At 43.4% G+C, this 15358-nt stretch overlaps 2 protein-coding genes across 4 annotated transcripts in view; one reads left to right on the top strand and one right to left on the bottom strand.

Moving 5' to 3' along the window:
* The window catches only part of NUP37 (nucleoporin 37), a 58605-nt gene extending 55770 nt beyond the window's left edge, over nucleotides 1-2835 (bottom strand). The window contains exons 1-2 of the mRNA XM_019515367.1: nucleotides 2754-2835; nucleotides 1769-1960 (exon numbers count right to left, since the gene is read on the bottom strand). Coding sequence (XP_019370912.1) covers nucleotides 1769-1924 — 156 coding nt within the window. The 5' untranslated portion in view covers nucleotides 1925-1960; nucleotides 2754-2835. The remainder of the gene's footprint in view (nucleotides 1-1768; nucleotides 1961-2753) is intronic.
* Nucleotides 2836-2955: 120 nt separating this feature from the next.
* PARPBP (PARP1 binding protein) overlaps nucleotides 2956-15358 on the top strand; it is a 64318-nt gene continuing 51915 nt past the window's right edge. The window contains exons 1-5 of one of the 3 annotated variants that reach the window (XM_019515365.1): nucleotides 2956-3129; nucleotides 6327-6480; nucleotides 9442-9666; nucleotides 10771-10881; nucleotides 12114-12284. In XM_019515365.1, the coding sequence (XP_019370910.1) occupies nucleotides 6331-6480; nucleotides 9442-9666; nucleotides 10771-10881; nucleotides 12114-12284 (657 nt within the window). In that variant the 5' untranslated portion in view covers nucleotides 2956-3129; nucleotides 6327-6330. Of the gene's footprint in view, nucleotides 3192-4361; nucleotides 4462-6326; nucleotides 6481-9441; nucleotides 9667-10770; nucleotides 10882-12113; nucleotides 12285-15358 lie in introns of those variants that run through there. The other 2 variants (XM_019515363.1, XM_019515364.1) reach the window with 2 other exon arrangements.

Below are 15358 nucleotides of genomic sequence, written 5' to 3'. Positions count from 1 at the left end.
AGATGTAAGGAGAAAAAAAGAAAGAAGCAGCACACGGTTAACAAGATACAGATAGCTTATTTCAAGTTAAATCTATAGTAATGAACATTTCCAGCGTGCATGGACTATCTACTCCAAACAAAATACACTGGTAGTAGAGGCATCAAAGATGACCACAAGAACTTACAAAAAGCTTATTACCATGCTGTTTCAGCTACTGGAAGGGATAGAAAAAAGTCCTATGAATCTGTCCCTGCTATACTGCTATTGTAAATGCTGTTGGATCACCGAATGCATAAATAATGTTCTTTTATACACAGATGGATTCAGATAAGAAATTCAGAAACTAGATCCAGTTTCTAGAACACTCCTCTCCAGATTTTCAAACATGTTCACTGAAAAGAAATGCTTTATATTGTTTAAGTTAAACTTAAAATACAAATTAAAAATAATTTATATTGATTCTTGATGCTTATATGCTCAAAAGACAGCATTTTGTTTTTACCTAACAACTGGCCAACATGAATTATGCAGACTACCACATTATGTATACTGAATAGGTGCATAATTTAACTTTATAACATAATGCCAGTTCTAATTTTTTGCCTACTGATTACAATGTAACAAATAAAGATTATGCATAGGATCTCTTCTGCACTGCCATCTCCTTTTTACCATTGCAAATTATGTAGTTAAACAGAATGCAGTTAAGTGAACCAACTCCCCTTGCTCCATGTGTTTCTGCCCTGTGCCACCCGCTGTATCTGCATGCCCTTTCCTCTGTGCTTCCTCTTGCATGGAGTGGCCCCTTTCGCACCTCATCCCGTGTCCCTTTCCCCACACTCCCCTTGCTCTATGCATCCCTTCACCCATACTCCCCCTGCAACCCCTTCCTCTGTGTCCCTTCCCTGTATTCCCACAACCCCTTGCCCCATGCTCTCCTCATACTATGCATCTATTCACCCATGCTGCCCCACCACTCCTTCTCATGTGCTCCCCCCACACTGTGCTTTTCCCCATGTTCCCCTCTGCACTGTGCTCCCTGCATACCGTTTCTCCATGCCCCCTTGCTCTGTGCATCCCCCCCTCCCACGTCCCCTCACTGTGTGCCCCTTCCCTGAACACCTCCTACCTGCCACACAAGCTACCCTGGCTCCATCTCAAACAGGAGCAGCTGTTCCAAGCAAGAGGTTTCCATGCCCCCCAACCCTGAATGGCAAAAAAGCCTCATCTTATATCTGAGGAAATATGGCAAGTAATTATTCATTTCTGGTATCACGTGCATTGGCTGGAAGTCAGTCTGTAAGTAATGGATTCATACAGATTGGGACTTAGTGCTCTGGGGAGAAGAGTTCTATCAGATATGATAAATTATGGCACTTCGTAACACATACAGCACATTCCCGGTTCACCAGGCACAGTCCAAACTAAGAGCGCACAACTCCTCAGGTAGCGATTACCTACGTTCTGAAAGACATAGAAATTGAACTTTCTTTCTAAGAGAAAAGATCTATTATTTTTGTGTCTTATTCAGTGATCAAAAAGAAGCTATATTAGCAGAATCAAGCCTCAATTTACTATACATAATTCTCGTTAAAGTGAATTTCTATGGACATACTTGCTTGAAAAACAATTATGCTGGAATCTAAAAACAAAATGGGCCCAACTCAAAGTGCTTTTAAAAAGAAAAAAAAAAATGCTGTGGTTCTAACGTACTCCTTAACCATGCCTTTTAAAGATGAATTAACCTCCCCAAGCTCCAAATCTTAAATAGAAAAAACCCACTCACCGGAAACCTGCAAGTTCCTACAACGACATAATTGTTACCGCCATATGCAATTAGGGAACAAGCCTCTCCGCTATCAAACGGACAGAACTCCACCACGTGCACATAATCTTCGCAGTCCACAGTGTAGGCAGCGCTCCTAACAGAGTCTTGCTTCATTTCAGTGGTAAGATGGAGGTGGCATAGAAGCAATGACTGTTACAGGAGAAGGAGATTTACAAACAAACAAACAAACCACACACACTCCGATCCCCAGACAAAGCTTCTTGGGGAAGGGTGATATCTTTTATTAAACCAATTCGACAGTTACCCCCACAAAAGAGTCTTTATTTGCAAGTTTCTGGCCCAAATGCTCTTTGTCTGGCAAAGGAGAATTGAAAAGTTGTAAAATTTCTCCCAGGTAGAAACAAAACCTTGTATTACATGGGGAAGGTAAAGGGCGGTATGGTTCTCCTGGGTAGGAAGTTTTATTTGTAAAGGAGCTGATCTTTAATATAGCTACAACAAATATTCCCTGACAAAACCCCCCGGAAACAAATTACACGCTTGAGAAGAAAACACCTGGGACATGACCCTACCAATGGCACGGGGGCACAAGAAGTCAAGACACTGAGATTTTCTGACCGTGGGGCCCTGCCTGCTCCACAGGGGCTTTAGCATCACAGAGTTACCATACAGTAGCAAAGCTGAAAGGGGCCTCAAGACACCCCCATGTGCAGCAGGGGCCCAGCCCACAAGCACCAGGAAGGGGCCCAGATGAGCCCCAGGCAGAGGGAACAGCTCCTGCCCCCGCCTGCCCCTCGTCCCAAGGCGTTTCAGGAAGGCCAGGGGAGCGCAGCCTTGCCTCAGCCTCCCCTCCAGGGGATGAGGAGCCCCGCAGCAGGGCAGGGACCCGCACGCACAGGGGAGAGGGTAGCGGTACTCTCCCCACCCCACAGCTGTTCACCACACCCCCGACACCCTCACAACACTCCCCACCCCGCCTTACCTGTACGTCTCCTGCGAAGCTGTTCGTAAAGCAGCGCTTCCGCCCCCGGCACCTTGCACTTCCGGGCCAAAGGCTGCGGCACTCTGATTGGGCGGCTGCGGGAGATTTAAATTCAAACCACCGGGGGCTCGCGTGCGTTGGCGCTTGGGGCTCGCTCATTGACTGGACCGGAATGCGGGGGGGCGGGGCAAGGACGCCCCGCCCCCTCCGCGCAGGTACAGGCGTCCGAGACCCTCCCTGCAGCTGCTTGCCCGGACCCGCCCGGACCTGGGGAAGGGGGATCTTGAGGACCCGGAAAGCCGCGAGCGCGAGTCTTGGCTGAGCAAAGCGGAGCGGAGGCGCCTGGAGCCCGGGGCTGGCGGGGAGCTTGGGAGGCGTGAGTGGCGTTGGGCAGCCGCCCGGCTGCAGGGACCTGGGGCAGTTGCAGTAGCCACGCAGGTGCGGGAGCTCCGGGGCTTGACGGGCTCGGTCCACCTGTGCGCCTGGATCCGGCTGTGCGCTCGGACCCTGCCCCTGGATCCCTGCCTGAGCCTGCGCCGATCCCGCCGTGCACCCAGATCTGATCCCCAGTCTCGTGCCTGGACCTGTGTGTGCCCCTGTCTGGCAACTGAGTGACCGCGGGTCAGCACAATGTTGCACGCGGGTCATGTTATCTGGCTTGCAGTGTTTCATCGTTTCAGAGTTGTTACTGGCTGGAGGAGACCTTACAGATCATCGGGTCTGGCCCCCCCCCCCGCAGGAAAGACTGCTGGGGTCAGATGACCCCAGCAAGAGGCAGACGCACAATGCGTGGATGCATGCAGAGGTGGTGCAGTCAGAGGTGTACAGTCCAGTACGCCTGGGGTGTGTTGAATGCTAGTAGTTGTCCATCTCCGGCCTGTGCAGTCGTGTCATCCAGCCTCCCTGCGGGACCTGACAGGCTCCCCGGGGGACCAGAGTTTTGTCAACAGTGCTTCCCTGCCACCAGATCTCCAGAGCTATGGGGAGCTCTACAGGCCAGATGACACATTTGTACAGGGTGGAGATTGAGCTGGTCACCCCCTTCTCCAAGAAGGGATTTAGGGAAGGGCAAGGAGTAAGATTTGTCCTCGGCTGTTGAATAAGGGTACTCCAGTGAACAGTGGAAGTCATTAGTGAGTCCACAAATAACTTAAGAGGTTGAGTCAAGATCGACATGTTCAACAGCAGACGTGGTGAATAGTTCAGAGAGAAAGGAACAGGAAGATCCTGGTGATGTAGGGTCACAGATCTGTCTTGTCTTTCTCATCTATACACCTCTTAGTGAAGTGAGTTTGCTCAAAACGATTGATGCCTTGTCATGCATCACGCTGCTATGGGGGATGACTCGGTGCTGGAGTTTCCCAGGTATTGATGCTACTATGACATTTCTTCCGATTGGCCTTTGAGATGTCCTTGTGTCTCTTCTTTGCCCACCCCTAGAGGGGTGACCATCAGTGATTTGGGAGCATAGGCCATGTTTTGTGAGCTGGTTATTGGGCATCCTATGACGTGTCCTTTCCAACGCAGCTAGTGCTGTGTAAACACAGTTTCAATACTGGTGGTGTTTGCTTGAGCCAGAACACTGGCATTCACTCATCTGTCCTTCCAGCTGGTATGAAGGATTTTCCACAGGCATTGCCGATGGCAGTTCTCCAAAGTTTCCAGATGTTTCTGCTACGCTGTCCAAGTTCCCCACCCATACAACAGGGTATGGATGACCGCAGCCTGTAGGTGAGAAGTTCGTCATGGTCATTGAAGACACAATTTTGGAGACCTCCGAAGGCAGCACTGGCAGGTGTTATCTGGTGTTGAATATCATTGTCTATGTTTACTTTTTGGGAAAGGTGGCTACCTAGATAGGGAAAATGCTCAACAGTCTTCAAGGATTGCCTTCTGATTGTAATACGTGGTGGAGCAGCTGATTGGTTTGGGGTGGGTTGGTAAAGTATTGCATTTTTTGTGAAGTTGACAGTGAAGCCAAGCATTTCATATGCTTCACAGAAACAATCCAAAGTGACTTGGAGCTTTTCAATTGAGTGGGCATGCATGACACAGGCTGGCATGTTGGAAATTCATAATGAAGGTGTTGGTTATCTTGGATTTGAAATGTAACCAGCTGATGTTAGAGATTTCCCATCCATATGATACTGGACTCCAGCAGCCTCCAGACAGAAGTCTATCAGCAATGAAATATGATATAGCTATGATGTACATGGAAAAGTGTTGGTGCAATTGCACATCCTTGCTTGACTCTAGTCCTAATAGTGAATCAGTCCATTTTTGCACCATTGCTTAGGAGGCTTGTAGTTCTGTTATGAAGAAATCTGATAATGGTAACCAATTTTAGCAGTCATTCAGATCTCATTAATATTTTACAAAGAACCTCTCTGTTGATTGAATCAAAGGCCTTAGTCAGGTCTAGCAACAGAGATCATATCCGCTGTCCATCAAAGTGATCTGAAACCACACCAGGGCTTGGGTAGAATCTCCTCAGTGAGAAAAGTGAGTTTGCTGACAAGAATGTAGGCAAGGATCTTCCTAGCTATGAACAGGAGTTCAATATCACAGTGTTCATTGCAATAAATCTCCTTGAATATGGTAATGATTCTTTCAAGTCACTGGGTATCTGTTCAGGTTTCCAGATTTGTACAATAAGAGTTGATGAGAGGGCATGTTTCCACCTTGCTTATAAATTTCAACTGATATTCCATCAGGATCAGATATTTTGTTGTTTATCTGCGTATTTGCTTTTACTACTTGATAAGTTGGTGGATCTGCAAGGTAATCGTTAATGGGGCTGTGGAATGGCTTCAGCGGTATTGTCTTTCACATTAGAGACTCAGTTCAGGAGCTCTTGAAAGTGCTCCTCCCACCTTGCTTTCATGTTGGAGCTGTCTTTAAAGAGGGTTGCATCCTTGGACCTCAAAAGAATGGCTTCTTATGCACTTGACCCATAGATAGATTTGTTGCGCTGAAGAAACTGTTATGGCTGTCGGAAAACTTTTGCATCTCTTGCTTTGTCCTCCCACCACTTGTTCTTTTGCCCTCAATTTTTTGTCTGGGTCTCAGCTTTAATGTGATAATAGGTGTCTTGTTTCAGTTTGATCACCCCCTTCTCCAAAGAAGGGATTCAGAGGGTGATGGAGTAGGATTAAATAACTGGAAAAACAGTACTGTGAAGACCCATTGTAAAGGAGGTGGTTTATATTGGGTGAAGATGGGATGAGTGCTTTGTAGGAAACTTGAGGGGCACCAGATGAACTATGGGATCTAAAAAGTTTAGAGGAGATTAGGACGAACCAAAACTCTGAGGTTTGGGATTAAAAGACGCCTTCCACTCTATAGGAAATACCCTTGCAGTCCCCAGATTGGGGTATAAACACATGACTTCACATCATGCATTGCTTGATGTTGCCACGCTCCATCCTATCACCTTCCCTTCCGTAAGCTTATTCAATTCAGTCTTAAAGATGCATGTTCCTTCTCTCCACTGCTTTGCTTGGAAGTCCATTCCTGAATTCTACTTCTCTGATAGTTAAAAATCTAACTTACTTTCTGTGACTTCTATTGTAGGAACATGGCTGCCTTTCAGCAAAAGATCTTAAATATGGTCAAAGATTTTAGAAGACAATGGCATCTATTTTCAGATTCAGAAAGAACAACTGTGTGTGGAGCAGACTGTATGCTTATGGCTTTACAGCTCTCAATGGCTGAGGTCAATAAACAGGTTAGTACTCTGTCAATGGAAACTGCTGGACATTTAGAAGTGCCTTCATGTGGATTAAGATCATTACTTTATGTGCATATTTGTCGTGTATTTTGTACAGAAGTAAAAAAAAAAAAAAATCTTGCACTTAGTTTTCTGACCTTTGTATGCTGAATCGCTCCATTTCAATATTATATTAACATGTCTGAAGCCTGTATTATTGTTTAACTGTGATTCCAGCCTATGCTTTTTTCCTTCAGGTGTTCCTCATATTCTAGATCAGGGGTTGACAAACTACAGCAGTCAGGGTGGATCCAGCCTGCCAGGCAATTCCATCTGGTCTGCTAAGTCCTGATATTGGCAGTGATTTGGTGGTGGCAATTTGTTTCTGGTGGGGGGGAGGGAAGTGGTGCTTGGGTTGGAAGTGCCAGAAATTATACACACAAAAAAAATGTCCCGTAGCCTTCAGACCACTGTGAAGTTGCGTTGGGGTGCAGTATCCCAGTAAATGCTATAGGAGGGAGGTTCTCTTTGCAGAGATGATGTAATCTGAACTTCCTGGATATAGATGGGGGTGGTATATATTAGGGCTGTGCAAACCTTCGGTCACTGATTTGATTCGGTGGTTGAATCTCCCAATCCGAATCTAATTGGGAGATTCTTTAATCTCTCCAAATTGATTCTGAGAGATTCGGCGATTCAAACAGAGACACAGTTTTAAATGTTTTTTCTACATACCTCGAGGTGCTGGGTGGCTTGTGAATGTTGCAATGCTGGGGCGGATGGAGTGTCCCACAGGGGCATGGGGGGCTCCCCAGCGCACTTAGCAGCAGACCCAGAAGCGGACCAAAAACACTTCTGGGTCTGCTGGGGAGGCCCCTCCCCCCCATTCAGCGACTGGTGCTTCCTGAGTCTGCAGGGGGCACCTGGGGTCCCCTCGTGGTCGATCGCCAATCTGCTAGTATGCTCCCCAGCAGACCCAGTAGTGGACCCAAAGTATTTCTGGTCTGCTTCCGGGTTCATCGCTGAGCACGTGGAGGGCTCCCACGCCCCCTCGAGCTCTTGTGAATGCGGTGATGCTGGGGCAGATAGAGCATCCCACAAGCCATGCCTGATACCTTGAGGTATGTAGAAAAAAGGTTTAAAGTTGCTTCTGTGCTGAATTGCTGATTTTTGATTGGTATTGAATCTTCAGACTCAGATTTGGCTGAATCGAATCAGGGATAGTGATCTGAATTAACTAATCGAATTGCTGTCCCTGATTTGGGCCAAATCCGAATTGAATAGGGCCCATTTCTCACACCCCTAGTATATGCCTCTATGGATGAGTGCTTTTTTTTTTTTTCTTTCAGTGTCTGCATACACTGTTTTCTCTGCAGCACAACATATTTTCTGCGTTGACTTGAAAATGATTAGGAAACTGTGAGGTAAACCTTACAGTTCTTGGCTCTCCATCCATCATACTATGAGGCTTATTATAGAAGGTACAACGTGGCCGTATTACTTTACTGATCAGTGTTGGCGGTAAAATGTAGAGATATTAAAACTGGAAGTTTCTCCTTCGTTGGTTCATTCTGGTTTCATCCAACCCCACCATACGTGGTGAGGATGCGCAGTGCCAACACATGCACTCAGGTGTGTGTATACTCTTAAAATCATAGGGATTCAAAGGGATTTGCCCTCTGTGAGGTACTCAGCCAAGTTATAACACATGCCTTTCCATCTCTAAACAACTTTTACAGTATCACTAGCAGTTATTTGCTAGCTACCTAGCCCTAGGAAGAACTGTAAAAAATCTCGCTGCTCCCCAAATTTAGTGTTAACTTCATTTTAGAACGAGCAAAACAGGGCTTTGGAACTCCTGAAAGAGCATACTTGGCACAACGTTCTATCAAAAAATACAACCGAAGTACTTTAAAATGTGTAAAACTTCTTTTTCTTGTTTTATGCCTGTGAAATACAATCTTTCTGATGTCTATGGGGGAATGAAAGCACTGAACTGCTTGAACTTCCTTCATATATTAGCCAGTTGGCAGGTGCTCCTAGCAAAACATTTTCTGATTTTTACCACAGACTCTTTCATTCAGTTGTATGAATAATAGGATTGTGTTGTCATGATAGGGACTTGATCATAAAAATTGATCCATGGAGTTCACTTTTATTTAAATTTGAATTTGTTTTACAACATGTTAAACTGCAATCCTTGATCTTTTGACACCAGATTTTAATTTTAGTTACTGTATATAAATGTTTTATTTTTAACTAGTGACTTCTGAAATAATTCTTTCAAACCAAATTGAGAAAATATTTTTCTGAACTCTGTTGGTGTTTAAGTCCAGTATGAGCTGCATTGACTAGATTTTTATTGTTGTTGAAAGGAAAAAATATAGAAAATTAGAATAGGAGCACTTCAGAAAATGTATCTCTCCCCTTTCCTAGAAATTATCTTTTTTTAAGATAGGCTTTGTGGACACATGGTCACAGTAGTGCAGAGCTGTTCTTGTGAGAGTCTGAATGCTGTGCTGGGGTGTGCACTTAGGTTTTCTCCAAGCTACTTTCAGCCTTTGCTGCCTACTTGCATATATTGGGAGCGTCTCAGCTGGGGGAGGTGGGTGCTTATTTTATCTCTGGCAGACCGAGGGTGGGGAGAAGGACGTGTCTCCATAGCCTGTGAATACATTTGCACATTTCTAACTTTAAGCATTTGAATACCAGTCATTCTATTGAAGTTTGAGGCCAATCTTGTTAGCAGAATTATGCTCACGCACAAGGTAAAATACTGGAAACTAAGAGTGTATAGTCTAAAATTCTTCAATTGTACAGTCAACTTTTTTTTGGTATAGTGTAACTGAGTTAGGGTTAAGGTACTTTAGAATAGAGGGGGATCTTAAAAAGTTAATAGCTAGTTTTGAGTTTATTTTTTTTTAACGTCTTTAGTACCCATGAAACATAATGCTATTTTGTTTTTCCTCTTTATAATAGCACTGTGGAGACTTCACAGTATTGCTAAGTGATGTGTTGGAAACGTGGAATTACTTTCTACGTGACAAATTGGGATTATCATGTGAAGACATGGAAGCACCTGTACATTATGCAGACATTAGAAAAGCTTATGATACATTCTTAAAGAGCAGCAATCTGTTGGATCTAATAGAGATATGTCAGAAGTGTCATATGCTAATACCTGAAAGTGAAGAGATATCCTCAGTAAGTGTCTCATTTTTAATTTCTGGAATGGTTTAAATACAGCTAGCTCCAGTAGTTCCAAAAGCCCTGAACTGTCTATACATGCTGCTTTGTTTTTCTGTGAGGAAGAAAGTTTTAGCTTTGTAACTGTTATGTCTTTAAAGAAATATTTAAATGATTGTTTATTTCTTCCTTTCCTCCTGTTTCATGGGCTTCTGATACTAGAGCGGGTGGACAAGAATCCTCCTAACTGAACGTTTAACATTACCAGGTCTCTAGATTTCAGAAACATTATATTAGCAGAAAAATACTTGGGGCCAGATTCTATTTGGCCTATTAGGCCCCTGCTATATGTTGAACTTAAGATGTGATCAACCTGTTAATCATGTCTTTAATTTGTGACCCCTCACATGTTCAATCAATAAATGGAATGATAAAATGAGGAATAAGCTACAGATTGATTTCACCAAAAATATGTAATAACTTTGTGGCTTTTCTCTATAATGCAGTTAATTGAACATGTGTGCAGCTGCTCCTCTGTGGCTGGGGGTCTGCAGCCGACGGGCTCACAGCAGCAGGGACACCCCATGCGGTCTTGCAGCTGGTGGCCCTGTCAGCTGACAGCCCACAGCTGCGGGGGTGCCACATGAGCTCCCACAGCTGCAAGCTCCCCAACTGTGGGAGGGCATGGGGTTCACCCATGGCTCTGAGCCTTGTCAGATGCAGGATCCCAGCCGTGAAAATGTATGGCGTGCTGCTGCGGTTGTGACCCCAGTCTGAAGTGGGCTTATGGCTGTGGGAGTGCATGGGCCTTCTCAGCTGCAGGAGTTTGCTACTTGCCAGTGCAAGAGAAGCCCAAGATTGTGATCCTAGGCTCCCCCTTTACCATCTGATGCTGAATCCACAATCACACCTCCTGCCATGCATGTGTGGCAGGGTAATTCCTGTATTTTCAGGCTTATACCTCAATTCTCTGCTTGTATGATGCCTATTTGGAAGTCTCCTGTTTTCAAAGGCAGAGCAGCCCATACAATCTGTTTCTTCTTTTTTAAGGGTTGGAAGAGGCTGTGGTTACTGTAATTGCAGTAACTATATAGTTATTTTGCTTGATATATTTTACTGAAGGTTCAGTTGCTGGAATTCATATCTGGAATACCAGACTTGGCAGAAGAAAATAGTACTGTTCTTTGTACGCCCTCTTCACCAGTCACCAGACAGAGCCAGGATAGTATGAAGGTAAACATTTATTCTCATCTTTACTGCAACTTAAAGTATGCACGATATATGCAAAATTAGCTTAATAGGGGAAACGTAGTTTGCTCTTCATCACTTACTACTAGTCAAAATTGCCCTTGAATTATGTATTCCTCTCCATAACTTCTGAACTGAGGGCCAGAGAGGACTATTCTGCAAAGCTAAAGAGCAGTCAAGAGTCCTCTGAATATTGGTCCTCTGTATATATTGGTTGTCAGGCTAGGCCCCCCTTCAAATATAAAAAGGTCTGTTTTCCCTTGCTTATGCATGGTCTTAGGTACTCTTCAAGCAGCAGGAGTTAGGCAATAGCTGCTGCCCTTTTATTTCTGAGTGTCCTCAGAAACATTCAGCTCTGATGTTGCCTTGACTAGTTGGCTGGAAAATTGCTCAGTGATGTACTGTGAGGTAATAGCTCTGTTAAGCTTTACATGCTAGATTTTATTTCCTTCCAGTCCCTTACACCCTGGAAAAACTCTCACCAGCAGCTCCCAGCAAAATATTTCTCAGTCTTCCTTAGTTTTCTTTAAAACTTTAATTCTTCCTCTCGCCATCTATTTTTTGTTTTTTATATCTTCTTCCTACGCCTTTACATTTGAAAATTCTTCTGGTCAGGGATAAGCTTTTTTATAGGGCCCTTGTTCTCTTAGAGTACTCAGTAACATAATGTTCTTTGAAATCACAATTATCATCAAGGTCTTGCATGTCATTCCTCTTTCAGGAAGCTATGCAGGAACCATGATCATTAGGGGCTTGATTCAAATTCAGTAGAAGGCAAAAGGACAATCAGGCCTTAACTGATTAGTGAAGGCTTGGAACACTTGAAGATAATGGCAGAAATACCATTGAACTCAGCAGAAACATGATTTCACCCTGGGTTATGAAAGGAGGATCTGACAGTGTGGTTCCTATGGAGGAGACCCAAGATAAATTAGAGCCCAACAGTGCAATGGGGCGGGGGGGAGAGTGTGAAATAAATCTCAAATGTCAAGTTGTAATTGAGTAAATATCCCAAAAAATATTGTATGTGCATCATGTTTGCTTCCATCCATCTTTCCCTAGTTGTCTTATTTTTAGAAGTCAGTATCCTGGAATTCAGTGTATATGATGTTCTTACTCTTTTAGACCTGTTACTTTGGCAGATATCTAATTAATATCTTTTTAAGTGAAAACTTATCAAGCTTTCTTGCTCTTCTCCTTGCTGCCTTCTCATTCAGGTGCTACTGGTGGTGAAGAAGTTTTTTTGTGCGTATTTAAACCTGTTGGTGAATTCTAAGAATGATCTGGCGTTGGCTCATGTTCTAAATGTTCCTGAAAGAGGGCTGGGAAGAGAAGCTTTCACTGACCTGAAGCACACTGCGCAAGAAAGACAAATGTCCATTTTTCTGGTATGTATATCAAATCCAGTAGTAATTTTTTCAATATTTTGTCTTTGTTATACATTCAAAGTAATGAAACAGTATGATAAAAATCTGTGTGGTTCCCTTCAAGGCTGTTTCACGGTATAAAGCAAGGTTGAGCTAATGCCTACAGTCAGCACAACCCCCCCACAAGAGTCTAGATTTTGAGTCAGAATAAGATGCATAGGATTTGTGAAATGGGTGTATACTTGCACAGGAGGCTTAAAAGTGGACAAGTAAATTTTGTGTGCATATATAACTTTTTTATAGTTGTGAGAAGCATATTACAAAAATGGGACTCCAGCTATGCAATGCCTAGAAACCTCACTGACTTTGGCAAACAAGCCATGAGCCTGTCACCAAATTGTTGTCACTTCTTTTGAAGGCACACCTGGTCTCTTGTGCACTAGGCTGTCCTTGGCAAGTTTCGGAGACTGAAGGATGTGCAAGAAAGCCTTCTCTCCAGGCTTCTGGAATCCCTGCATGCCTCTTTGGCCTCCCCGAGGCTCCAGTCTGTTCCGGAGAGTTGTAAAACATTTACATGCTGCAGTTGACTTTATAACACTGCTCTTTGCATGGTAGCCAAAGCAGATGTTCAAATTTGAAAGATCAGTATTACGATACTTATTCAATAGAACTGTTTTGACTTCTTGATCTGCTGTATAGGGAGATACTGCTTACCAGTTACTTACAATGGGGTCCACACTGGCACATACTTAAACAAATTTGTGCTTGCTCCACAGCAGCTGCAGTTCTTCAAGATGTTGTCAGCATGGATCCACTGATAATCTTGGAGTTGTTAGCTCTCATGGGCTTAGAGGTGCAGGTTATTGAGGAAGCGATGCAGACAGTCCACCCTTTATGGTTGCGTAGGGAGCATAAGAAGGTACAGGGCACATGCATGGCTCCAAAAAACACTGCTTATTAAAGGAATCCAGTCTCTCGTGCATGGGGCATGTGCTCATGTGCAGCATGCTCCACACTGAAGAACCACAATCACTTTAATAATTCTGTGCCACTTCAAGGCGCACAAGAGCCACATTGATACCAATAACTTGCCCTCCACCCCCACTTCTGAAGTCTCCAATTACCATTGGCTTCTAATTATTGTGGAATTTAGGGAGGGTCAGCATTGCTCTGCCCCCTATGCCCTCTTAAGGAAGCAATGAGGAGCATAAGGCATATGCAGAGCCCTTACTGCTCTAATTTAGCCCAGAGGGATCTATGCTGACAACAACATTTCAAGGAAACACAGTTACTACAGGGTAATTCCTTTGTGCTGAGGCAGCTGAACTCTCTCATGATTTTTTTTATGTTTGAATAAGTATGGAAAAAATTGTGAAACCACAGTTCTAGGATTAATTATTTTAGCTACTAATGTTGTGTTAATGTTGTATAAAAATGGTATGTGTTTGGACTGGATTTGTTGCACTCTGTAAAGGTTGCCAAAAGGGAAACTTCTCTTCTGTGTTCAGAAGCCTTCTCTTGGCATCTTTGCCTTGGAGAGGTTTCATGAAGCCAAAATATTTTCCATTGAGGAGACAAGGTCCTGTGAACCACACACAATCCACAGCAGAGACATGAAAATTGGCAGGTCTTTCATTTCTTGCTAAAGTAATTCCCGTTTTACTTTTTCAAGTCATGGGGCAAAACAAATAAGCTCTTATAATATGAAGTGTAAGACTATGCACCATAGTGAATGTTGTGCCATACAGATGGAGTGTTATGTCTCCAGAAAGGTAGTACACAAATAATAGTTCTGAAAACTTCTATAAATTTGTGTTTGTTTATGGGAAGACTATTGTTTTTAGAGCCTCTTCAGCTACTTTATAAATATATGAAAACTAAGAAGTGAGTGTTGGAAGTTAGGTACCTAAATCCTTTCTTAGACACTTAAACTCGCCTGGTTTTTGTAGTTTTTTTGTACATGTGCAGTCCTTATTCCACTTCCATATTACACTGCAGGGAATGCGTTGGCACTTAATGCCTCTGAAAAATAGTCCACTGGTGGAACTGACTTTTTAGATGCACATTTTAGATGTCATAAGACACTTTCTGAACTTGCGTAACATTTTGCATGTGAGCTGAACCTCAAATGAGACCTCTTACATAAGTGGATACATCTGGAATTATCACATTTATAAGTATCCTCAAAATTTACCTCAATTTGACAGAGAGGCTAATATGCTGAATTACTAGGTGCTAATTTAATAATTTGCTTGCAGAACTTGTGACCAGTTTTAAGATGTGGTCTTGTAAATGCGTGCTTTCGGGGACAATATTTACCACCGAGTCATTCAATTGACTTTGCTAGAACTGTTTATAATATGAGCCATCATTCTCCTTTGCAGAATTGTCCATAAGCAGATGCTTACTGCAGGTGAATATGAACCTCAAACACTTGGTTAGAGACTTTGCTCTAGCAATTGCCATAGGACATGCATCTTTTTGGGCTGTGCTAAAGGGATAAAGGGCAGTGTTCCTGTTCGTTAGTCCCTCTAAATGGTCTTGCCTACAGATTATATATAATTTTTTAATTTGTGTTTACAGCCTGTAGACTTGTTCAAAACCTTCCTTCTAAAAGCTTTTTTCCTACTGTTATTGCTATAATTGTGTGTTTTGGAAAGAAAAAATAGCATACACTTTTTAATTTTGATGTTTAAACTTTATTATACAAATATTACACCAAAAACAAGTGGTGAAAATGCAAAAGTATGTGGCCCTCCCAGGGGCTCAACATGAAATACTTGTCAGCAACAGAATGTACAATGGGAGATTTGAAACCCTCTCCCCCATTCCTCACATGGGGTTGCTCATGTAGGACTAGCTGTCCATTTTCCACTTTGCAGAAGGCCTCCTTGATGGCCCAGTACAACACAAACTGGTCCATGTTTTGTTGCAAGGTCAAGTGTCCAAATTCAAATGTGACATGTCTGAACCAAGAAGTGAAACAGTTGAAGGGCATCATCAGAATCAGTCCATGCTAACTGGTTTCTGTAGCTTGTCAGAATTACCATCTTGCCCTGGCTGAGTGGGAAATTTGCCAGGCAGATCATGCCCTC

Source organism: Gavialis gangeticus, unplaced genomic scaffold, assembly GCF_001723915.1.
Source record: "Gavialis gangeticus isolate Ggan-Ray unplaced genomic scaffold, GavGan_comp1, whole genome shotgun sequence".
NCBI lineage: Eukaryota > Metazoa > Chordata > Crocodylia > Gavialidae > Gavialis > Gavialis gangeticus.
The sequence above is the reverse complement of the archived record's forward strand: the minus strand, read 5'-3'. Positions and strand labels throughout refer to the sequence as shown.